Raw genomic sequence first — 24,875 nt, forward strand, 5'->3', positions numbered from 1 at the left:
GTGTGGGGTGTATGTTGCACACACCTGTAATCCCAGCATTTGAGAAGCTGAGGTAGAAGGCTGGCCATAAATTCGAGACCACAAGGGCTATAACCCCAAAACCATGTCTCTAAAACAACAGTTCACTGTCTCATTTTAAAGCGTGAACTTTACAGAGTGAACTTTAGAGAGGGACTATAAGTCCTCCGCAGCTACCAAATGACCTAAGAACCTGGGCTCCGTGACGCACAGCTTTGAAGCGCGGCGATTTCTGAACGGGTTTTCTGTCCACTCACCACGGGCGCGTGTCCGTGACTGGGGTGTTTGCAGCCGGCACAGCCTGTAAGTGCGCACCGGCCAACCCTGGCCTTCGAACGTGGCTCCCGCATCCCGCTGGCTCTCATCTTTCTCTCCCGAGTAGCATTTTCATCTGCACCAGAGCGCATCATCGTCTCCAGCACTGGCGCGTTGCTAGGAACTCCGACTGCGCAGAAGCTGGTCCTCCCTACCACAGCGCTGACGCGCGCGGGTGTCCTGACCGTCCCAGCCTCCCGCGCCTTTCCCCGCCTCCCAGCGTTCCTCCTTCTTAGTGATTGGACGCGGTCCCTGTCCATTCTAACTCCTGGCCACGCCCTCTCCCCCACCCAGCCGCCTCCAACCTCTCCTCAATCGAACCCGTGGCGCTCCTGGCTGGAGGTGGTGAAGGGGCTATGGGTGCACGTGCGGGGCCGGAGTTGCCCGGGACTGGCCCCTCCCCGGACCCCAACCCCTCCCACCTGGCCGGTCCTCCCCCCCGCAGGCTCGGCTGGCCCCGGGACTGCTCCCCCGCTCCTATTCTCGCCGGCCACTCTTCCGCCCCTCCCTCCGTGCCGCCGCTCGCACGTCTGGAGCGCTCGGGCCGAGCGGGCGGCGCGCCGGGGGCATGCGCTCCATGAGGGCTCTGCAGAACGCTCTGAGCCGCGCGGGCAGCCACGGCCGGCGGGAAGGCTGGGGTCACCGGAGCCGGGGCCCGCTCCTGGGCAGGGGTGTCCGGTACTACCTCGGTGAGGCCGCGGCGCAGGGCAGGGGGACGCCGCACAGCCACCAGCCGCAGCACTCGGATCAGTAAGGCTCGCGGGACAGGGGCAGGGGACAGGCTGGCTCCCACTCCTGCTGTCGTTCTCGTTAGCTCCCTGGGAGTCCCCTTCCCCAGAGAGCGAGCGCATCTCATCTCCTCTCCGCGCTCACTAGCCTGCGATGCCTTTTCCTTTAGATGTGGGGCTTTGGGTCCGCCGCGCTCGGGCGGTCAGGTGCTGTCCGCCCGGGAGGGCGTTTGGGCAGGTCGGTCTTCGAGATGATGCCTGTCCAAGGTGCGTACTTATTTGGGAATGCAGTTGGGCGCGGAGTGTTGCTTGGTGCACGTGTCTGAGTACAGGGCCGAGTGCACACCTGCCCATCCCCAGCCTCTCTTTCTTCTCTGGTCCCGGTATTTTAGGGAATATTGTGGATATCGAACAACTTCCTGCCCCAGGTCCAAGTGCGCTTGGGTCTGACTGTGTGGGGTTTCTTGTTTCTGCGTGTCGTCAGTGGGTAATGTGTGGTGTGCGTCATTGCTGATGCGCACGTAAGTGCGTATGTGTCCGGAGTGTTTTTGTAGCAGAGCTTCACCGTGGAATATCTTACGTGCAATCAAAAACACTGATAATCAGGTTTCCAACTTGGTTTTGGAATGCTTTGATTATTCATAAATGGGAAAATCGTGAGACAGTTCCTAAACCAGTCAGAGCTATTACGTTGCTCAGTCTCTCTGAATTGAAGAGGCTTTTTCCCCCCCCTTTGAGCCCATCTTCAACCCAGGAAGTCGATCCCTTGCCCTCGACCCCCACCCCCCAAGTCCAGCGCGCGCACACACACTGCCCAAGAATGCTTAGTGGCTGGGCTTTCTTCCCACCCCCAAGATGAAAGTGTTTTCAAAGCATGAAATCTTGTTATCCTCAGACATCCTGCTGGACGTTGTCCTGGTAGCTCCTGCCTTATTATAGCAGAATAGGAAATGGACCATTTTCCCTATCACATCTACTCAATGATATTTAGAAACACACGCACACGTAATTAAATGAACCAGACTGACGCAGCAAACTAACTCACCACCAATATGGTGGGATAAGCAAATTCCATTTAACCCCTTTGTGTGGCCTTTCGGGTGGGGAGCCAGAGGCATCCCTGGGTCCCCTGTACACATCACAATTCACTGCAGTAGGTGACAGAATTTTGTTGTTGTTGTTTGTTTGTTTGTTTTTTCAAGACAGGCTTTCTCTGTGTAGCCCTGGCTGTCCTGGAACTCACTCTGTAGCCCAGGCTGGCCTCGAACTCAGAGATCCACCTGTTTCCGCCTTCCAAGTGCTGAGATTAAAGGCATACCACTTGGCTGTGACAGAATATTTTTAGGAGACCTAGTTTTCTGTGGCTGCTTGTATTCTAGGGAACTTATTGGTGAAGGTCTTGAATCTTGGCTCCCAGGGTAGAGGGATTAACAGAGTGAGAGAGGTTTCTGTGTTTGGAAAAGAAGGTTGGCAAAGAGGAAATACATAGTAATTCTGATTATTTAAAAATATATAATTTAGGGCTTAAGAGATGACTCAGACATTCAGAGTACTTGTTACTCTGGCAGAAGACCTGGGTTTGATTTCCAGCACACCACATGATGGCTCACAACCATCTGTAAATCCCAGGTACCACTCACATGGATATTCTTACACATAAATCTTAGGAAACACTTAAAAATAAAATACTTAGCTTCTTTTTATTCTGTTTTTAAAAAGGATACTATGCTAGGTCCTAGAGAGATGGCTCAGAAGTTAAGAGCACTTGATACTTTTTGTTTCTTTCTTTTCTTTTTTTCTTTTTTCTTTTTTTCTTTTTTGAGACAAAATTTCTTTGGGTAACCCTGTGTAACCTTGGCTGACCTGGAACTCACTCAGTTACTCTGTCAGTTTGAATGAGTTAGAACAACTCTAACCACCCATAACTCTAGTTCCAGGGTACCTGGTTTGTTCTAACCTCTCAGTGCATCAGGCTGGGTGTGGTGGCGAATGCCTTCCATCCCAGTACTCAAGAGGCAGAGAGAGGCAGGAGGATTTCTGTGAGTTCGAGGACTACCTGAACTGCATAGTAAGTTTAGGACAGCCAGGCCTACATAGAGAGACCGTGTCTTAGAACAACAACAACCCTAGTTAAATCAAAGATGAAAATAAAAATCTATGCTGGGCAGTGGTGGCGCATGCCTTTCATCCCAGCACTTGGGAGGTAGAGGCAGGAGGATTTCTGAGTTTGAGGCCAGCCAGGTCTACAGAGCGAGTTCCAGGACAACCAGGGCTACACAGAGAAACCCTGTCTCGAAAAATCAAAAAAAAAAAGAAAAAGAAAAAGAAAAATCCCAGTATTAGAGATAACTAATTAATACTGTGATATATCCATACGTATTTTATATATGTTATATCTGTATGTGATTTTAACAAAAATAAAATTGTAATATTGATATTATTTGGTAAGGTATATTTTCCATTTATTAATTTGTTTTTAATTGATCTTTAGTGTGTTTATATGAGCACCAGTGTGCCAGCATATTCGTGTGGAGGTCAGTAGACAACTTTGTGGAGTTGGTTCTCTCCTTCCACCTTTATGTGGCTTCTGGGGTTTCATAGGTCAAACTCACATTGCAGGGGCCACACAGCAAGCACCTTTATCTGTTGAACCATCCTGCTTACCCTATATTCAGTTTTTAAACTGGGTTTTTAAAAATTTTATTGTATGTTTATCTCATATGTATGGATAGTTTGCCTGCATGTATGTCTGTCTGTGAACCTTGTGCTCTGGGAGGCCAGAAGAGGGTGTCAGATCCCCTGCAGCTAGAATTAGAGACAGTTTTTCATATAGCCTAAGCTGGCTTCAAGCTCTCTCTGTGTGGGGCCTTGACTCACCTCCACTTCTGAAGAGCTAGGATTACAAGCATATCTCTTTTTTGTTTATTTGTTTTGAGACAGGGTTCCAGTAGTAGCATTGTCTGGCCTGGAGCTTCTGTGGAGACCTAGTTGGCTTGGAGTCTTTGTTGATCTTCCTACATCTGCCTCCCAAGAGCTATGGGATTATTGGGATAGGCTCTCATTCTGAACATGTCTTATGGCAAGGCAGTGGACATCTGAGAATATATTACTTTTTACACCTGTGTAGTTCTAGCACACTGGAGATGTAGGTAGTTCAAGATCATACATAACCACATATCAAGTTCAAATCCAGCCTGGGCTAAATGGAACCTCCTTAAAAACTGTCTGAGCTGATCATAATGGCTCAGGCTTTTGTCCCAGCACCCAAGAGGCAGAGGCAGATAGGTTCCTGAGTTCTAGGGCAGCCTGGTCTACAGAGCGAGTTCCAGGACAACCAGAGCCATACAGAGAAACACTCTCTTGAGAAAAAAAAAGTTTTCTAAGTCTAATAACATTAATAGAGGTCTTTAGACTTCTTCACCTTCCTAATGCTGCAACCCTTTAACCCTTTAACCCAGTTCTTCATGCTGTGCTGACCTCCAATCATAAAATGATTTCCACTGCTACTTCGTAGCTTTAGTTTTGCTACTGTTATGAATTGTAATGTAAATATTTGTATTTTCTGATGGTCTTAGGCCACTCTTGTGAAAGGGTTGTTTGATCCCAAAGGGTTAAGACCTACAGCCTAATAACCATTGCTTTAGATGCCTTAGGAGTTTTATACCAGTGTGAGAGACCTGTGGGGCTGGCATGGAGACAAAGCATACAGTGGCAGAGAACAGACAGGAAGTTGGTGATTGGTTTACTTTATGTCAGGCAGTTTATCGTAGAGTAAGATCCTGAGTAAGTTAGGGCTCATACCACCTGTGTGAAGAGGACATTTCTATCTTTATTCCATAGATAAGTAATATCAAGTAGGCTACCTAAGGTCATACAGCAATCGGGAGCAAAGTAGGACTCTTCCCAACACAGTGTACTGCACAGGAGGGAAGAGGGTGGATTTTAGAGAAAATACAAAGATGAGTTTGTCTAGTGTTAGTCACCAGTTAGTTCACTATAGACATATAGTGTGGGAACAGTCAGACTGATTCTGAGTTTCCATCTTGTACCGATCCTTACGGGAAACACAAGGAAAGTCGCAAACCATGCCGGAGGCACTCTGTTTCCAGTGTTTGCCGGACATCTGGAAGTAGAATGATTTAAAGGACTGAAAAGTTCAGAGTTTCTTTTAAAAGAGACTAAGGAGTAAGATTAGCAACATCTCACACTGGGGTGAAAGTTAGGATCACAGAATCTGCCAGATGGCTCAAAGAAAAGGTCTAGGATGACACCCTATGACAGGTCCATGTTCCAGGAGGAGGAGGGAGCATCCTCAGGCTCCTGCCTTCCTCATCTCTTCCCCCAAACAGTGACGCCTCAAACAGCGGCATGCTGCCTCGGCTTGGTGACCTGCTTTTCTACACTATTGCAGAAGGACAGGAACGCATCCCCATCCACAAGTTCACCACGGTGAGTGGCTGCCTGCCCGGTCAGAGAACCCTGATTCCTTAGAGTCTCTGGAACCTTCGAGGAGGATGGGTGAACGGTGCAGGGTAGCTGATGGCTGGCACTCGGGGGATGGGAAATACAGAGGGATGATGGCTGCCTAGGCTAAAGAGACAATGCCGTCCTCCCCCCACCCCACCCCAAGTCCAGAGGAGGACGCCTTTTGTGAGACATGGGTGGGATACTTGCTAGCCTTCAAGGCTGCTCCAGTGCCTTTTGTTTAGTTCCAAAACCCATTTGTTCTCCCAGTTGTAATTGGGGTGGAGTGACTTCAGCATCTATTGGGAAAGACTGAGGTATGGATTGCTGTTCTTGGCTGACCTGCCCAGACCTCTTCTTTCCCCCAAAGGCCCTGAAGGCCACTGGACTGCAGACGTCAGACCCACGACTCCAGGACTGCATGAGCAAGATGCAACGCATGGTCCAGGAGTCCAGCAGCGGTGGCCTCTTGGACCGGGAGCTCTTCCAAAAGTGAGAGTCCCGAAGATGAGCATTGCCCCCCAAAACGGTTCTGTAGGAGGAAAGATCTTGGGAATTAAACAATTCAACCCTTCATTTTGTTAGTAGCTTCTAGAAGATGTCCTGTGTATCCTCTTACATATATGGCTGTGTATATTAGGTCTTCTCAATGCTAAAGCCCATAGCTGTGGTTTTTAATATTTTTCTCAGAATGTCTTGGGATATCTTCCCATGTCTTTAGAACATCTCATCTTAGAGGTTAGGAAATTTAAACCTAGGGAGATAAAAGTGATATGCCAACAAGTCACACGGCTGTTAGTCCAATCCAAAACCAGATGAACACTTCAACTTCTTTACCCCCAGCTTCCATAGCCCCTGTGTGAGCCCCAGCAGTGTCTCTCCAGCTCCTAACACACTTATATCTGGGATCCAGGTGTGTGAGCAGCAACATTGTGCTCCTGACTCAGGCATTCCGGAAGAAGTTTGTCATTCCTGACTTCGAGGAGTTCACGGGCCATGTGGATCGCATATTTGAGGATGCCAAAGAGCTCACTGGAGGCAAAGTGAGGGCCAGGGGAACCAGGGATGGGCGGGAATCACATTGCTTCTCAGAGACTTCTTGGGGCTGTGGATTTGGTGATGGATGAACAGAGGATGTGGTTTCATGTGTTCTCACGTGTGATCCTAATAGCGCGTGACTTAAGGTCTTTATGGACGTGGATGGCAGAAGCTAGGGCTTGGCGGCACAGGCCTGCAGCTCTTGTGAGGCTAAGATGGGGTCAGAAGTTTGAGGTCGGTATTGGTTACGTAGGGAGACCCTGTCTCAAAGTAAAGAGATTCAACCCATACTTCAAGGAGACTTAAAGGGACTGAACCTGAGAACCTAGTCCTAGAACTTCCGTTTTTTATATTCCGTGGGTTCTGCTGCTACCACTCCAGGGTTTGGACAGAGATGTAAGGTTGCCGGGGACTAAAGGCTTGGTTGTTTCTGGAAGCAGTTCACAAAAGGGAACCTGTTTGCCATGCAGGGGACAGATTTTTAACTTTTACCTAAAAGTTTCTGACCTCGAGTACAGCTGTGTTGTTCTCCACAGTCACCTGTCTCCCTTTTCTCTACCCATTTATGCCCAGGTGGCAGCCTACATCCCTCACCTGGCCAAGTCAAACCCAGACCTTTGGGGCGTCTCCCTGTGCACTGTGGATGGGCAGCGGTAAGATGCTGGGTGATACCGGACCTTGTAGTGCACGCCTTTAATCTCAGCACTCAGGAGGCAGAGGCAGGAGGATCTCTGCCAGTTTAAGGCCAGCCTGGTATCATACTGAGTCCCAGGACAGCCAGGGCTCTGCAGACAGACCCTGTCTCACAAACAAACAAAGAAGTGAACAAAGATGCTGGGTGAGAGGCAGGAGCTGCAGGGCACAGGTGTGGAACAAAGTCTAACCCCTTTTATGGTACCTGTCTGTCTCCAGGCACTCTGTGGGCCACACGAAGATCCCCTTCTGCCTGCAGTCCTGTGTCAAGCCCCTCACTTACGCCATCTCCGTGAGCACCTTAGGCACTGACTACGTGCACAAGTTCGTGGGCAAGGAGCCCAGTGGTCTGCGCTATAACAAACTTTCCCTCAATGAGGAAGGTGAGCATCTCCAGGGGTCTAGCTCATACCTGCCTTCTCCTGAGCCCTGTGCCTCACCTCCTCCTTTGTGTCTTAGCCTTTGCTCTCATCCAGGTAGGAACCAGACCCAAACCCGATTAGCTTCAGAGTGGGAACAGCGTAGAGTAGGCTTTCGTTGGCAGCTGACATGACTGAGTGGTTTGTATTTCCCCAGGAATCCCCCATAATCCCATGGTCAATGCTGGTGCCATTGTGGTCAGCTCCCTGATCAAGGTCAGTACCATTTTAACCTTCTGAAAGGTAATATTCTCACAACTCCCCTTATCCCTACATCCCCATATCTGTTCAGCTCTTCAGGGAGATTGTATATGTAGGGGGAGTCCTGAGTCATTTGAGAGTTAATAAAAGGCATGGGAAAATGCATCAGGAAGTTCTGTGCTGTAAGCTGTGGATGACAGTGATAGCCTCCACATCCGTTCCCTTACCTTCACCCCATATGCTCCCTGCCCCCTCCCAGAGTTCCATGAGCAGGTCGTGACCTCTGTCTAGGACCAAGAGCCAAATGCCAAAGGCAGGGGGAGGACAACACCATCAGGTATTGATTGGCCACTCCTGGGCGAGAGATACGCTGACAAAAGGGTGAATGGCCAGTCCAGGGCAGTCATTCACGTCACCTGGAACTGTGAGTTGGCCTTGAGCAAGGGGTGTCCGACAGGCCCATCAGCTGCAGGTCTCCCAGGGCTTGAGCAAGAACTCAGGAGCAGTGTGGGCAGCGACACTCTGGGGCCAATCACAGCCCCTCCTGAGGAAGGTGGTGTTAGGAACCCTTCCCCCTAGGAACACAGGTGTCAGAGTCCTGGAGTATTGACTCTGTAGCTGAGCCTGCAGTGTTGACTCCGAAGTGAGCCTGGCGGTGTGTATGTCGTCTGTGTGTGTGTGTGTCTGTGTGTCTGTGTGTGCGCACTCCCTGTTTTGGGGAGTCCTGTCTGCAGCCCTATCTTTGGGACCTACCTCATCTCATTTTCTTCTTTATTTTATTTATTTATTTATTGGTTTTTCGAGACAGGGTTTCTCTGTGTAGTTCTGGCTGTCCTGGAACTCACTCTGTAGACCAGGCTGGCCTCGAACTCAGAAATCCACCTGTCTCTGCCTCCCAAGTGCTGGGATTAAAGGCGTGCGCCACTACCGCCAGGCATCTCATTTTCTTCTAAGTCAACTAAAAATCTTTAGCCTCCAGAGCTGGAGATGAAGAACATTTGGGTAGAGCCAAATCTTTACCATGTAGGGAGACCCTTGGCACTTCAGTCTCTGGCACTGCTAAAAAGAAATTGTTTTTGTTTTCATTATCAGCATATCTGGGGATGAATGAAGCTGGGGTGGGGGGCAGAGCATTTGGCCAGTACACCCAAGGTCTGAGTTTTAATCCTGATAGTAGAGGGGAAAAAATCATTCATCAATATAACTGAATATTCAACAGACACATTCCATTTCTGTCACAGAGGATCTGGGAATCAGGTATAAGCTACAGTGAGGCTGTAGAATGGGGTAGAAAGAATGGGTATATAGGCATGGAAGCACATGCTTATCATGCCAGAACCTAGAAGTTCCGGGGCTGGAGAGATGGCTCAGTGGATAAGAGCACTGACTGTCCTTCTAGAGGTCCTGAGTTCAATTTCCAACAACTACATGGTGGCTCACAACCATCTGTTATGGGATCTGATTCCCAATTCTGGTGTGTAAAAACAGCTATGGTGTACACATATACATAAAACAATAAACAAACAAACAAACCAGAAGTTGAAGGCTAGTCTGGGATACATGAGCCCTCTATTTAAAAGTAAATAAATAAATAAAATGTATAACAGTGATTATGGATAGGGTGGAACTTAGAGACAGAACTAGAGCCAGGAGGAGTGAGCCCAGGGAGAGGAGAGGCAGGTGGATGGGGTGAGGTTATCTGAATCTTCATTTCTTGATAATTTACATAGTTTCAGCCTTTAATCCCAGCACTTGGGAGGCAGAGGCAGGAGGATTTCTGGGTTCGAGGCCAGCCTGGTCTACAGAGTGAGTTCCAGGACAGCCAGGGCTACATGGAGAAACCCTGTCTCAAAAAAAAAAAAAAAAAAAAAAAAAAAAAAAAAAAAAAAAACCAAAGCAACAACAAAAAAGATAATTTACATTTTGTTTGTTTCAACAATCCTCCTGCCTCAGCCTCCCAAGAACTGGGATTATAGGTTTACATCACCACACAGGCTGGTAGTCTGGATTTCTCTATCACTAGACTACATAAACCTGCATGCAAAAAAAGTTTTAGCTGCTTAAACAAGAAGGATCCCATGCCTGTAACATCAGCTATTCCAATGCCAAAGCAGCACTCAGCCACAGTTCTCTGACTCTCTGGACAACCCAGGCCTGTCTCAGAGCAAACAAAAGACATTGTAAAATGTAACACTTCCAGTAACAAGGCTTTGTCTAAGGTGTCAGCTGGGCAAGGCTTGTCTAACTGAGGTGTCAGCTCTGCTAAGCCCTCCTGCCCCTCCTGTCTGCCATCCTCCCAGGCTAGAATACTGACTGCTTTCCCTTTTCTTCTGTGCAGATGGACTGTAACAAAGCAGAGAAGTTTGATTTTGTAAGTTCCTGGCACTCGACTCTTTACTGCCTTTCTCCACGGCATGCTGTCTACACAGCTGCTACGGGTATCTCCAGAGGAGTGGGGACCGCTGGCTTCAGCCTCTTGAAGTCCCTACTCTCCTGGGCAAAGAGAAGTTCTGAGTGCCTTGTCAGCCTGGGTGTGTTTGCTAAGGATCCTTGGTCTAAAGGTGCCTCTCTTGCCCTCTTCTCTTCCAGGTGTTACAGTATCTGAACAAGATGGCTGGGAACGAATTCATGGGGTTCAGCAATGCCACGTAAGACTCTATTTAGGGGATTGGCTGAGTAGGTTGTACTGTTGTGTATGTGTGTGCTTGGTGAGGAAGGTGAGAAGGGAAGGGAAAAGGAAATATGTATCATCGTAGGAAGAAATTCGAGGGGAATTTTGGCTTCCCAGCTTCCTCTGAGCTTCTTCACTGACATTTATTTACTTGGAAAAATATCATCCTATGTCTAATTACCATGTAATGAGAAAGGCAGCATGCTGGTTGGTGCTGAGGCCCTAGTCAAGACTCAGAGCCAGGGCTGGTGAGATGGCTCAGCGGTTAAGAACATTGACTGCTCTTCCGGAGGTCATGAATTCAAATCCCAACAACCACATGGTGGCTCACAACCATCCGTAATGAGATCTGATGCCCTCTTATGGGTGTCTGAAGACAGCTACAGTGTACTTACACATAATAAATAAATAAATAATTGTGGGACTGGATCGAGCGAGCAGGAAGGGAAAAAAAAAGACTCAGAGCCAAACACCTTGCCAGATTTCCTAGACAGGACGACTAGACAGCTTTGGGTGGGTTTTGTTTCTGTTTGTTTACATTTAACCACAAAGCTACACCAGGTATTTACTCAGGTTCAGAAGTTCCCACTAATACTCCATGAGACCGCAAAGACACTGCTTTCAGTCTGACACAGGCAGTAGAATTCTGTATCCCAGGATAGGTACCCTCTCTCTTTCCCCGCTTACCCACTCCTTTAGTAAGCCTCAAGCACTACATTTGGTATTTGCTTCAGATTCCAATCCGAGAAGGAGACTGGGGATCGGAATTACGCCATTGGCTATTATCTCAAGGAGAAGAAGGTAACTGGGAGAGGCCGGAGAGAAAGTCTTTGAGAGCTCAAGGGGCAGGGGGTCGGGCTGTGTGAGCACTCCCCTACCCCCACCCTCCCACCCCCGCAGTGTGAGATTGTGTCCTGAAGAGACTGCTTCACCCTGTTCTTTGCAGTGCTTCCCTAAGGGAGTAGACATGATGGCTGCCCTTGATCTCTATTTCCAGGTAAGCAAACACTCCCAGGGTCAAGGGAACGGGACGGAGTGTCCTCCTGTTACACGGGAGACGCTCCTCTCCCCTGGTTCTGTCAGAACATGTTGAAAAACCTAGATGTCGAGTACGTTATTCTGCGTTACCGTGTTCGAGCCCACGCTGCCCTTTGACCTCTCTTGTCTCCATAGCTGTGCTCTGTGGAGGTTACCTGCGAGTCAGGCAGTGTCATGGCAGCCACTCTTGCCAATGGCGGCATCTGCCCCATCACAGGGGAGAGCGTGCTGACTGCCGAAGCCGTGCGCAACACCCTCAGCCTCATGCATTCCTGTGGCATGTATGACTTCTCCGGCCAGTTTGCCTTCCACGTGAGTGTTGCCTGCTGTCCGACTGCCATCATCCCAGAGAGGAGAGGGTGGAGTGAAGCCTCCTTTATAAACTTCTAGCCAGGCAAATAGGCTAAGAATTCTTAGGGGGATTTCATCAAATACATCATATTCCTCAAATATACAGACCCTTTATATAGCCGGCTCCCTTCTTAGACGCATGCAGTGCTCACACAGGACAGAGGAGGGCATCAGACCTTTTGGAACTGACAGACAATTGTGATCTGCCATGCAGGTGTTTCAAATCAACCCTGGTCTTCCACTGAGCCATCCCTCCGGCCCCCCATGTCCCGTTTTTAAAATTCAAAAATGTATTTATCATGAGTGTAAATGTATGCATGATGGTGCATGTATAGAGGTCAGAGGACAACTGTGTAAAGGTTTTTCTCTCCATCCACCTGGGCTCTGGGGAGCAAACACAGGTTGCTAGACTTGCACAGCAGCAAGCACCTTTTACCTGAAAAGCTGTCTTGAAAGCCCGTTTAGCTTTTTGTCTGTCTCCTACCACCAGAATAGACGTTGACTGAAAGGCCATTTCCTGGGGCTGGAGAGAGAGATGGCTCTGTGTTTTAGAGCACTTGCTGCTTTTGTTGAGGACCTGGGTTCAGCTCACACACATGGTGGCTCACGACCATCTGTAACTTCAGCTCCAGGGGATCCACTGCCCTCAGCTGGCCTCCTTGGGCAATGGGCACACATGTGGCACACATACATACACTCATATACATAAAGTTAAAAGGGAATTTCTGGTTTTAATGGGAAGGTTGGATAGCATCTCCTGGTTTGAGCACAACGTTCAGCAGAGTGCAGTTAGTGTCTCAGCAAGCATTCCCGATCTGTGTTGATGCACACGGTAGAAGAAGACAGTAGTCGGAGGCAAATAAAAAAAAAAAAAATCTAAGAGGCTGAGGTGGGTGTGGCCTTGCCTGTGCCATCACTTTAACTAGTCCACCTTGTTCCTCAGGTGGGTCTGCCAGCCAAGTCAGCTGTGTCAGGAGCCATCCTCCTGGTTGTACCCAATGTCATGGGGATGATGTGTCTGTCACCGCCGTTAGACAAGCTGGGGAACAGCCAGAGGGGCATCAACTTCTGCCAGGTGAGTTGTTCTGCAAATAGCCCTTAATACTGCTTAATTAAGAATAAGTTAGAGGTAGGCACTATAATTAGAGCAGCTGAGCTCCCAGGAAGGGTGGGGATATGAAAACAATTCTTTCGGCTTCTAATTCTAGAAGTTGGTGTCTCTCTTTAACTTCCACAACTACGACAATCTGCGGCACTGTGCTCGGAAGTTAGACCCACGGAGGGAAGGAGGAGAAGTTCGGGTAAGGAAGACCCTGGTAGCCTAGAGGATATTTTTAAAAGGTATCAAACATTCTGCAACACTTTAGCAGTGGCCTTGGTGAAGAGTCCATGGCAGAGGATCATGGGGTGGAGCTGGGTCTGGGTGGACTCAAAGCCACAGTTGATCTCAGATGGATGCAATGTATGTTCCAGAACAAGACCGTGGTGAACCTGTTATTTGCCGCATATAGTGGAGATGTCTCAGCCCTTCGAAGGTAATTCTATGGGGACTAAATGAATGTAATAAAATAACTCCCAGTCAGACACATCTTATTAGGATACGGTGTAACAAACTGCTAAATGCTTCAGTTTTAGGGTTAGAATAGACATAGTGTGTACATGTTCATGAGTGTATACACATGCCTCTGCACAGTTGCACATTTGTATGTGTGCATGTGGTGGCCAGAGGACAATTTCAGGTGTCACAACCTATCAAGCCTCGGGGACTTACCTGTCCCCACCCCAACCCCCACCAATCTGGGATTAAAAGCCAGTGCTACTATTTTTATTTTCAATGTGGGATCTGTGGATCAAACTCGGGTCCTCATGCTTGCTGGGCAGGCTGAGCCATCTCTCCAGCCTGAGGATTTGTTGTTTTACAATCAAAGCGCCTGCTGTGAGTTAAAAATTCATCAACTCCCAGCAGGCACTGTGATTGGCTTGGGTTTGACAAGCAGAGTCCTTGGAGGTGGGGACTTGGGCTCAAGTGGATTACCAACTGGAATCCACCCAGTCTGGCCCCACCTCACAGTGCTATCTAGTGATTCTAGACTACCGTGGGTAACCCACACAACTTCCCACTACCCTCAGGTTTGCTTTGTCGGCCATGGATATGGAGCAGAAGGACTATGACTCCCGCACGGCCCTACATGTTGCTGCAGCTGAAGGTATCTTTTTGGTTTTTGTTTGTATTTCAAGACAGGGTTTCTGTGTGTGGCCCTGGCTGTCCTGGAACCCACTCTGTAGACCAGACTAGCCTCAAACTCTGCCTCCTCAAGTGCTGGGATTGAAGGCGTATGCCAGCACTTCCCAGCTCAGCTGAAGGTATTTAAAGGGTTAAAGAGGAAAAACAGAGTGGAGGGTCCTTTCTCTTCTACCAGGTGCACCCCTATCAGTATGCCCATAAAGGGCAATGGCCAGTTTTGTCTACAAGGCCCTTCAGCTGACAGGGAAACTGTAACTAGGTGCTGGCAAGAGGACTTTTCTCCCTATCCTCTTGGTACAGACTCCAGCTACCAAGGGTCTATACCAAATGGTTCAGAACCTACCCGCACGTTCTCACTTCCCTCCTATCCGTGTTCCTAGGTCACATTGAAGTTGTCAAATTTCTGATCGAGGCTTGCAAAGTGAATCCTTTTGTCAAGGACAGGTGAGTGGGATCGGTTCTGAAGGGAGGGAGGTCGGTCCTCCAGCTACCGTGGGCACGCATGCAGCAATGGCTCTCCCCCGTCCTCTTTGTCTCACAGGTGGGGCAACATTCCCCTGGATGATGCTGTGCAGTTCAATCACCTGGAGGTGGTCAAACTTCTTCAAGATTACCACGACTCCTACGTGCTGTCTGAGACTCAGGCCGAGGCGGCGGCTGAGACCCTGTCCAAAGAGAACCTAGAGAGCATGGTGTGAGCACAGTCCCTGCTCCAGGGGAAGCATGAGCCGGCCACACATTTAACCCACAGCCACCAAAAATACCGTGGCAAGCTGCTTCCATGGGGTTCAACACGGCCGTTGGGTGACACAGGCCAGTGTTTTCTATGAGAATCAAAACGCCCCATTCCCTCGGTGAACAGCACAGAGAAAAGCCTCAGTGGACACCTGAGCAGAGCTAGCCACAGAGACATCAAGGTACAGCTTAAATGGCTTCTTCCATTGGAAAGTAGCCCGGGTCTTTACCCAGGTCCCCTTTTCCTCTCTGAAGAAATCATCATGCTAACAAGCAACTTCCCATGGAGAACCGCTAGCTACATGCATATTTATCTGCCGCAGAGTAAGAGAAACGGGTGAGAGCCAAATCACCTGGCTTTAGCATTCTGCAGAGATCTGTCCGTCTTAGCCAGGACATGCTGCTACTGCTGACAGCAATTTTATAGACAAAGTATTTTGTGTTCAAATAAACTTTAATTACATGAATTATAATTTTATTTTATTTATTTATTTATTTTTGCCAAATCTAGTCATTCTCTTTCTCCCCTAAGGACATCATCAGTTATCACCATTATGGCAAATAGAATAAGACAGGGTCAGACAAGTCCAAACTGTATATTTTGCATACATATTCAACTGTTCCACTAGGTTTTCCTCAAACCAAAATACTGCTTTTATTAAGTACACTCTGTGGCCAAGGGAGATGGGAGTTATGGGTCTGAACAGGCTCCAAAATGGATTATGTAGAAACTGCAGTCTTTTCTCTGGAGCTTTAAACTGTGGCAGATACGCAGAAGGAACTTATCAAGGGTAACATTTCTGGCACTATATACCCCTACATGTCTCCCTAGTATCTTTTTGTCACATAACTGGCACAATGGTTATGGCAAACTGCCTAGGTATCAGGTGTCCAGAAGACAGATGGACTCAGAGTGGAGATATAGCTGCATCTGGGTTGGACTGACATCTCTAGTGCTGAGGTACTACTGAGGGAGCCAGAACCCAAGAATCTGAGGTGCATCAGAGAAAAGGCCAAGTCTGTGGCTGCCACTCCTCCAGCCAGAGGTAGAGAACATTTACTCTAGAGAATCTGATGAACCCCCAAAACAAGTTACATGTGGATAAGGGAAAGAGACGTAGCAGCTGAGAGGACCCCAGGACTGAATAGTCTAAGATGTCTGGGCACAAGTAGAAGGAAAGACCCAAGGAAGTGGTCTGAGGAGGAAATTCCCCTGATGATCTAGGAAACTGACAAAGTTTGGCTGTATACCTAGCTCTTAGAGAGTAGGGACCAGAGGAAGATGGCTACAATATTGCACAAAGGATCCCAACGGAGTTCGGAGAGCTACCAGTTGCTTGAGACAAAGTAAAATAGCTTTGGACACTAAGAACAGAAAGCTGACCATGAGCATGATTCAGGGTCTTGGCCACATTAGAGACCCTTGGGCACTTCAAGTCCTGAGTGGGTTAGCAGTTCTCCATCCCAAAGAGCAAAAGCAGGCGCCACTGGACCCCGGAAATCTGTCTGTAGTGTGTGGACCACAGAGATCCGACTCACATCCACCAGGCTCAGCTTCTTGCCCTCATAGTCCAGCAGCAGCCCCACCTTCTCTGGTTGCCCAATACCCTTAATTGGGGCTTTTTCGTTGGCCAGCATGCTGTGCCACTTGCGCTGGGCATAGGAGAACACCCAGGAACGGTCATCAGCACCGACGCAGCTGTCCCGGGACATGTCCACATCTGCCACTCCTATCCGGAACTGCTGGGAGCGCTTCACTGTTACCTCCCAGTAGTGTCTGCCACTGATGACTGGGGTGTCTGCGAGCACCACTGCCCACTCCCGGAAGCGCTCCAAATTCAGGGCCACCTTGGTGGGTTCCAGTCCCACCAAGCCATATTTGACACCCGTGTCACCTCTGAAGAGTGCCAGGCTGCTGTGGGCCGTTTTTTCTTCAAGTTTGAAACTGATGCCTAAGGGCAGGAGCAAAAAACAAACAAAAACAAATAACTGGTAATCCTAGGGCTGGGTTTGATCTGAGGCAGTCCAGGCGATGACAGGAGTGCAAGGAAAAGTCAAGGGTTAACATGGGAAGAGAAGAGGTGCCGCTTTACTATAGCAGCCCCGGGAGCCACAAGTCACTGACTGGGGAAGCCAGAAACCGGTGCCCTAGGTTTGGAATCTTGCTAGACCAAGGCAGAGAGGAGACATGAGGAGTGGAGTTCTCTGATCCCGCTCTGGGAATGACACGTTAGCTACTTTGGAGTGAGAGAGTAAAAAGAAATAAGCCTTACCTCTCCGGGACTCCTGGGTGGGGACCCCCCATCGCTTGGTTCCCCAGCGGTACAAGTTCCAACAGCGTGCAAAGGGCAGCGCCATCTTGTGCCACAGATGCACGGGGCACGCCCCTCGAGGGGAAACCGACCAATGGTTGGTCTGCGCCCGCACCACGTGGTACGTGACGCGCCTGTCGTGAGAAATCTGTCTCGGTGATTTCTAGTCTGGTGGGCTAGATCAATGGAGAGACTTATTGATTATATCTGGGTTAAATAGGAACCCCCAGAGAGTCTGTGTAAACAGAGTCTCTGGTTTGTTTGGTTTTGGGGTCTCCTGTAGCTTGGGTTGGCCTGGAACTCATTATGTAGACCTGCCTGGCCTCCATCTCATAAAAACCTGCCTGCCTCTGCCTTCCAAGTGCTGACATTAAATAAAGCCGTGGGACATCAAGCCTGGCGGAATAAAAAATGTATATATTTTTTAAAAGTACTTTAACCCTTTAATTGTAACTCTCGGGAGGCAGAGGCAGGCAGGTTTCTATGAGTTCGAGACCAGCCTGGTCTACATACCAAGTTCCAGGACAGCCAGAGCACCACAGATTTTTAAAAAGACAAACAAAACAAAACAAAAACAAAACCACAAACAAAAAACAAAACACGTAAATCTGTTTCCCAGAGCCTCAGCATTCTCTTTAGACAGAATGTATCTAGGTACATGCTTACATGTTTTCGTGTCTTTTGAGAGAGAGTAACTATGTAACCTTTGCAGGCCTTAAACTCCTGATCCTCGATTTCCCAACTGCCAGGTTGTGCTCGGTTTATTATTCTTGTTTGAGGCAGGGTCTTACTATTCACAAGGATCGGCCTGCCTCTGCCTGCAGAGTGTTGGGATTAGCAACATGGCTCGTGTTCATTATTTTTTTTAATATATAAATGAGTTTGAAGGGGGGTGGGGGGGATTGGCTGCAGTGACCTACTCTCTCCACCAGGGTTCAGTCAGGCCCAGCCTTTTCAGCCACATAACTGGAGATATGCAGGTTGTTAACTTTTTTTTTCCCCTTCTAAATACAAAACTACTTTTAATACTTGGAGATGTGCCCCACATCTCAAAACTGGGAAGAATAACCTCACCTTCCAGGAGTGGCCCAGGGGAAGAGAGGATATCCGAGAGAAAGGAAGCACGAAGAGAAGGCGGTGTAGCACGGTGGGACTGGCTCTGGCACGTAGGCAAAGAGCAAGAGGGTTGGTCACGAAGCCCTTCTCCTTTGCCTTTTTCTGTTCTGCTGCACGACTCCGAGTCCCTCCGCCTACGGGCGCCAGAGGGAACCCATCATCTCGGCGCTTTCCCTTAACAGAGTCGCTCTGCTTTTTGTTCTGGGCGAGCTCTTGCTGGGTTACCGCGGTCCTGGAGCAGCTCCCACCTGCCTCGGTTGCATCCCATCGTTCTCTTCTGTTGACTTTCAAACGAAGGAGCAAAAATGTTGAGGGAATTTCCCCTGGAGAGGTTCTGCCCTGTTCTGCTAATGCTTCGGGTTTGATAATGAAGAGAGAACGGTTTCAGAGCTGGGTCTCTCTCGGACATCCGGTCCATCTTGGCTCGGGAGCTGAAGCACCCATAGACTAACGCCTCCTTACTCCCTGCCCTCCCCGCCCTCGTTTTCTCATGACCACTGAGGTATATTCCTGGCCCTTTTTAGGTATGGTAGTTTGTTTGTTTTAATTTGTAGACAAGGTCTCACCACGTTGTCCCAAGTTGGCCTTGGAGTTCACACAGACTGTAGTCCAGGGCAGCATTTGAACTGTGGATCTTTCTAGAAGCGCCTCCTGAGTAGCAGGGAGTATAGGTATGTATCAGCAATGGATATTCCTCCATCATTTTATATTTGTTCAGAGAATAGATTCATCTGTCATTTCTTACATTATTTTACTTCTACCGTCAAATAAATACCTTCATAATTACCTTCATAACTTAGATGATTTATGTGCCTTTTTAAAAAGATTTATTTTATTTTTAGTTTTGTGTGTGTGTGTGTGTGTTGGGGGTAATATGTACATAAGTGCAGGTGTCCTTGGAAGCAGAGGAGAGCATTAGATCCCCTGAGCTGCAGTTATAGGTGGTTGTGAGTCCTGGGAACTGAACTCAGGTTCAGTAACAAGCACTGCGCCACCTTTCCAGCCCACCTGCCTTATTGCTAATAAACAATTAATACTTAATATTTCCATGTGTCCTAGTGGGCAAATGATAGAATTTGGCTTGGCAATCAAAAGAAGGGAAGACATTTGAGGTAGGGCGGGAACTTAAACTCAGGCTCTAGGTTATAAACAGAATGGAGAGTTTCACCATAAGGAACATAGCATTGCAGGAGGTTACATGGGCAGAACACGCTTGAAAAGTTGAGAAGAGAATTAATCTTAAACAATCACGTACACTACGAGGACATCTACACCAGTCTTTCAGATATCCAGGAGCTGTTTAGGGCAACGTGGGGTTGACGAATTAGATTCTCATGCAAAGGCAAAGTTGGAAGCATGAATTGAAGGGAGGCAGAGGACAAGCAGAGAAGCAGGGTCTGAGAGAAGGTGTGGTAAGACCCAGCTGTGTAAGAGGCAGAGGGCTGACGAGATGGGGCAGGGAGGAAGATGATCCGTAAGTTTCTTTTTTTTTTTTTTTTTTTTTTTTTTTGGTTTTTCGAGACAGGGTTTCTCTGAGTAGCCCTGGCTGTCCTGGAACTCACTCTGTAGACCAGGCTAGCCTCGAACTCTCGAACTCAGAAATCCGCCTGCCTCTGCCTCCCAAGTGCTGGGATTAAAGGCGTGCGCCACCACCGCCCGGCGATCCATAAGTTTCTTACTTGGTAGAGGACATGGAAGAAGCATGTTGAGATTGGAGGGAAGTAATTAAGTTTAGAGAAGCTGCATTTGAGATATCTATGGGACAACCATGTGGAAAATGTTCCGTATGTGTATGGATAGAATTGTATTTATTCTTTGATAATTTCATATATGTAGATAATGTTGTTAGCTTGGTCATAGGTACTTCAAAATTTCCTCTCCTGTTCCTCCCAACAACTCTCTCAATACATCTGCCTTCCTCTCTCATTTAGTCATCCTCCTCCTCCCCTTCTTTTATAACCCACTGAGTCTAATTGCTGCTGCCTGTTGAAATGCTAACTGTGACCTTGTGTGGGTAATCATAGCTGCAACGAGTTCATTGGCGGCAAGGCTATGTCATGTCCAGAAGATGGTGTAACACTCCTTCTGGACTCCAGCTCGTGTGTGTGTGTGTGTGTGTGTGTGTGTGTGTGTGTGTGTGTGTTGTTTTCATACACACCAGAAGAGGGAATCAAATCCCATTTTGGAATGGTCCTGCTGGGAATTGAACTCAGAACCTCTGGAAGAGCAGCCAGTACTCCTAACTGCTGAACCATCTCTCCAGCTCTTACACGGTTTCTGCCTCCTCTTCCATGATGTTCCTTAGTGGTGGGGTACTGAACCTGGCAAGGCTGAAGGTGGCAATATCAGTGTAATTGCGGCTTGACAATATGTCTTTTTTTTTTTTTTTGCAAGACGTCAGTAGTATTTTCCTCCTGAGGTCTTTTATGTCTCCACCCATGGAGAGTTTGACCTGGTTTACAATACCAGGCATGGCTTTTCTCCTGTGAAGCAGGCCTCAAATCTAATTCAAAAGTAGTTCACAGTCTCATGACATTCATGCCACTATTGTACTTATGGGCACACCGTGCCTGGGAGGTCTGTATTGTAGCATGCAGAGTTTGCCAACAGAGAGCATCATTCATGGCTTGTCTCTTGCATAGCATCTCTGGCACTATGATGTCTAGCCAGTGGGGAGGGAGTTTTCAGGTCAGCTCTACCTAGAATTCTTTATGTCCTTCAATGGAAATGTTCAGCAACAGAGTCTTGCCAGCTGGTACAGGCCAGCAACAGAAAGCAATGGCAGTAGCCTGGGTTGTTTTGGAGCCTCCGGGCACTGACTGCACAGTAACTCATGGGATTTCCATTTAATCACTCAGGTCTTCTGGGGAAGCATTGCCTACCAATCAGCACACCCCTCCTTTTTTTTTTCCATTTCATTTTATTATTTATTTATTTATTTATTTATTTATTGTTTTTTTTGAGACAAGGTTTCTCTGTGTAGCCCTGGCTGTCCTGGAACTCACTCTGTAGACCAGGCTGGCCTCGAACTCAGAAATCCGCCTGCCTCTGCCTCCCAAGTGCTGGGATTAAAGGTGTGCGCCACCACTGCCAGGCTGCTTCCTCTTCTTCTTCTTCTTCTTCTTCTTCTTCTTCTTCTTATTATTATTATTATTATTTTGTTAGTTTCAAGACAGAGTTTCTCTTTAGCTCATTCTTAGGCTGTCCTCAAACTCACAGAGATCCTTCTGCCTCCCAGGTGCTGAAATTTACAGTGTACCCCACCACCATCTGGCTCATTTTATTTTACTGTATTGTATTTTTTATTTTTCCAGACAGGGTTTCTCTGTGTAGCCGGGGCTGTCCTGGAACTCACTCTGTAGACCAGAGTCTACATATATATATATAAAATTCAAAGAGAGAGATGCTTTTAGATGAGGGCATCCAAAGAGATTAGATATGAAAACCCACAAAGGTGCAGCCCTAGAGGGTGGCAACACGTATGTGAAGTGGCACAAATGAAGTACCGCTCTGACCTGCAGGGAGCATAGGTGTGCCTGGTCACTGGAAAGGTGACAGGCGGGGCAGGAACAAGACGGACTGATGTCTTCATTACTCTGTATCTTGAGTTACATGTTGGACTTCAAAATACATAGGGTCCTGGTCTGGCCCAAGTGCTAACTGGAGCCTTTTACTATGGAAGGGAGAGGGATGATGAACCGGGAGCTTGGTGATTGTTCTAGACTATGCCAGGAGTCAGCAGTCAGCAAAGCGTAACCAGAGAAAGCGAGAGAAGGGGGTTGGCCTCAGGAGCTAGCCAAAGGGGCTTGTGTTGTGCTGGGGCCTTTGTCCTACTGGAACCGTCCACACAATGGAGCTGTGTTACGTGCTGACGTGGCGTTCTGAATGTGGAGCGGGGATAGAGAGTCTACGTGACGGGAACAGAAATGGATGGTCACCTGTCCCCAAGGACCGCGTCTCTACTCTGAATACTGAAATCACCGGAGAGGATGTTTAACTCGTGATAACACGAACTGTGTCAATGTATGGTGAATTCACAAATCAGTTAATTTATGCTTTGATTTAAGATAGCTAACTTAACATATACATAGTAGGTTGGAGATGTTGCTGGGTTAGTAGACGGCTTGCCTGCCATGCACCAAGCTCTGTGTTCAATCGACAGTACAGCATACTGCATATGGAAGGAAATATACTCCTAAATCCCAACACTCAGGAGGTGGAAAAAAAAGAGGATCTCACTTTAAAATTGCCCTCAGACGCAAGGTAAGTTTGATGTCAGCCTGGGATAAATCAAACATTGTCTTATCATTGTTTAGGCATATCACATTGGATCTCCACACTCCTTACCATCTCCCACAAGACTTGGTTACATTTACTATAGACAACGGCTGACTAGAGAGTATACAGGAGGCTGGTACATCATGGACCACCTCATGGGTAGCTATGGCAACCTCACAGACCCCACTATGAAGGAATGAAGACAAATAGCTTTTCCCGAAGAGTCCTTGAGCAGTGAATAGCTACCCTTCCCCTATCAGTATAAACAGTGCTTCCGTAATGGTCTGTGAGATTGAGAAATGAGCTTTCATTCTTGAACAGAGGAATAGATGTGTGATGACCAACCGAGGAGTATTCATCTTTTGAAAGGTCAGTGATGGACTGCAGAGATGGCTCAGTGGTTAAGAGCACTGACTGCACTTCCAGAGGTTCTGAGTTCAAATCCCAGCAACCACATGGTGGCTCACGACCATCTGTAATGAGATCTGATGCCCTCTTCTGGTGTGTCTGAAGACAGCTACAGTGTACTCATATATGATAAATAAATAAATCTTGGAGAAAAAAAAAAGAAAGGTCAGTGATTATTCACCAAAGATAACTTAGGTGAATGTAGAGACAGATCTGACTACAAGACACTTACCATCACAAAGCATAATCTTCTAGTAAAAGTCAAGCATAGTGGTGCATACCTTTAACCCAGCCTCTAAAAGCAGACACAGATGGATCTCAGTGAGTTCAAGGCCAGCCTGGTGTATACAGAGGGTTTCAGGACACCTAGGGTTTACATAGAGAGAACCTGACAGTCATGATAAAAGCCAGGCACGCTAGTGTATTCCCTTGGGAAGCAGAGGCAGGAGGATCGTGAGTTCGAGGCCAGCTTCAGGTACATAGCTAGCTTGAGGTAAGTCTGATTTACATAAAAAGACTTTGTTTCAAAGTGACTGGAGATATGGCTCAGTGGTTAGGAACATTTGCTCTCTTCTAGAGGGCCTGAGTTCAGTTCCCAGCACCCCACAACTGCCAGGGACCCCAGCTCTAGGAGATATGAGCCCTCCGGCTTCCCAGAATAACTACACTCACTTGCACTCGCTTGCACATGCACACACACACACACACACACACACCTACACAATTAAAAATTATAAAAACAAATGAAAACGTATAAGACTAAGTAGAGTGGTGTGTATAGCTAGGAGGAGAGGGAACTGGTTTAAGAATTGTTAGGTTAGTTTGGGCTCAAAAAATCCTGTCTCAAAAAATAAATAAATAAGAAACAGAGCTGAAGACATGGCTCAGTGGTGAGGAGACTTGCCACCCAGCCACGCAAGCCTGACAACTGAGTTTAATCCATGGAATCCAAATAAAGATGGAAGAAGAAAAACAACTCTACAAAGTTGTTCTCTGACCTCCACAAACACAAAAGTATATGTGTACATACGTGTTTGTGTGCACGCACACACATACACACAGTAAAAATAGTAATAAGTAAAATATAAGGGCATAATTAGTTTTGAAACTATCTAATTTTATTATCTTACAAATCCTTTTTTTCCTCCTATAGTTTCTATTGAAAAGGAACACTTGAAGGCCTTGATATGTAGCTTGGTTGGCAGAATGCTTATCAACATACATGAAGACCTTGGTCCAAGCCCCAGGACCACATAAGCTGGGTGTAGTAGTTGCATATCAAGTTGTAAGAGGCATGAACTATAGGGAGAAAAAAAAAGGAAAGAAAAAAGAAAAGAAAACTAATTGGTGAAGTCCCGGAGAAAAGAGGGTACAATCTATATTTTTCAAACTTTCCAAAGAGCTAGCTAGCTCCAGAGCTGGTGAGATGGCTCAGTAGTAAACTTTGCTGTGCAGTTGGAGAGCCTGAGTTTGAGTCCCCAGAACCCATGTGACAGCTGGGCCCAGTGGCTCTGTAACCCCAGCACTCCTGTAAGGGGAGGACAGGCACAGACAGACATATCCCTGGAAACTTGTGAGCCACGAAGAAGTCAGGCTTTCGCAATGGTAAACCAGGAAGAATTTTCCTCAAACAAGGTGGGCTATGAAGAACAAGACACACTAGGCCGGGTGGTGGTGACACACACCTTTGATCCCAGCATTCAGAGGCAGAGGCAGTGTCTGTAAGTTTGAGACCAGCCTGGTCTACAGTGGTAGTTCCAGGATAGCCAGAGCGATACAGAGAAACCTCATCGAAAGAGAGAGAGAGAGAGAGAGAGAGAGAGAGAGAGAGAGAGAGAGAGAGAG

The 24,875-nt window shown here is 47.6% G+C and overlaps 2 protein-coding genes across 3 annotated transcripts; one reads left to right on the plus strand and one right to left on the minus strand.

Annotated features, from left to right (window-relative positions):
- The first annotated feature begins 816 nt into the window (after positions 1 to 816).
- Positions 817 to 15,389, plus strand: Gls2 (glutaminase 2). 2 transcript variants are annotated; one of them, XM_028786622.1, is made up of 18 exons: positions 817 to 1,083; positions 5,411 to 5,510; positions 5,896 to 6,017; positions 6,439 to 6,568; positions 7,137 to 7,216; positions 7,476 to 7,639; positions 7,833 to 7,891; positions 10,215 to 10,247; positions 10,466 to 10,524; positions 11,282 to 11,348; positions 11,494 to 11,544; positions 11,721 to 11,897; positions 12,880 to 13,011; positions 13,145 to 13,237; positions 13,410 to 13,471; positions 14,067 to 14,143; positions 14,562 to 14,625; positions 14,723 to 15,389. In XM_028786622.1, exons 1-18 carry the CDS (start codon positions 902 to 904, stop codon positions 14,877 to 14,879), a joined length of 1,809 nt encoding a protein of 602 aa, XP_028642455.1. In that variant the 5' UTR covers positions 817 to 901; the 3' UTR covers positions 14,880 to 15,389. The 2 variants fall into 2 exon arrangements, with proteins under 2 accessions (XP_028642455.1, XP_028642456.1); XM_028786623.1 differs by lacking the exon at positions 817 to 1,083 and adding an exon at positions 1,090 to 1,328 and having other exon boundaries at positions 14,723 to 14,879.
- Spryd4 (SPRY domain containing 4) lies at positions 15,352 to 17,282 on the minus strand. Its single transcript, XM_028786624.1, has 2 exons — positions 17,190 to 17,282; positions 15,352 to 16,868 (listed from the first exon to the last, which is right to left on the minus strand). Exons 1-2 carry the CDS (start codon positions 17,272 to 17,274, stop codon positions 16,330 to 16,332), a joined length of 624 nt encoding a protein of 207 aa, XP_028642457.1. The 5' UTR covers positions 17,275 to 17,282; the 3' UTR covers positions 15,352 to 16,329.
- Positions 17,283 to 24,875: the final 7,593 nt, after the last annotated feature.

This window comes from Grammomys surdaster, unplaced genomic scaffold (assembly GCF_004785775.1).
Source record: "Grammomys surdaster isolate TR1022 unplaced genomic scaffold, NIH_TR_1.0 125562, whole genome shotgun sequence".
Classification (NCBI taxonomy): Eukaryota; Metazoa; Chordata; class Mammalia; order Rodentia; family Muridae; genus Grammomys; species Grammomys surdaster.

Bases quoted from the DNA above. Each gene is read 5' to 3' on its own strand.
- Gls2 (XM_028786622.1), top strand. From the start codon at position 902: ATGCGCTCCATGAGGGCTCTGCAGAACGCTCTGAGCCGCGCGGGCAGC. The intron at 13,238-13,409 runs GTAAGGAAGACC...TGTATGTTCCAG, and splicing joins GGGAAGGAGGAGAAGTTCGG to AACAAGACCGTGGTGAACCT. The intron at 14,626-14,722 runs GTGAGTGGGATC...TTTGTCTCACAG, and splicing joins AATCCTTTTGTCAAGGACAG to GTGGGGCAACATTCCCCTGG.
- Spryd4 (XM_028786624.1), bottom strand. From the start codon at position 17,274: ATGGCGCTGCCCTTTGCACGCTGTTGGAACTTGTACCGCTGGGGAACC. The intron at 16,869-17,189 runs GTAAGGCTTATT...TCCTGCCCTTAG, and splicing joins CACCCAGGAGTCCCGGAGAG to GCATCAGTTTCAAACTTGAA.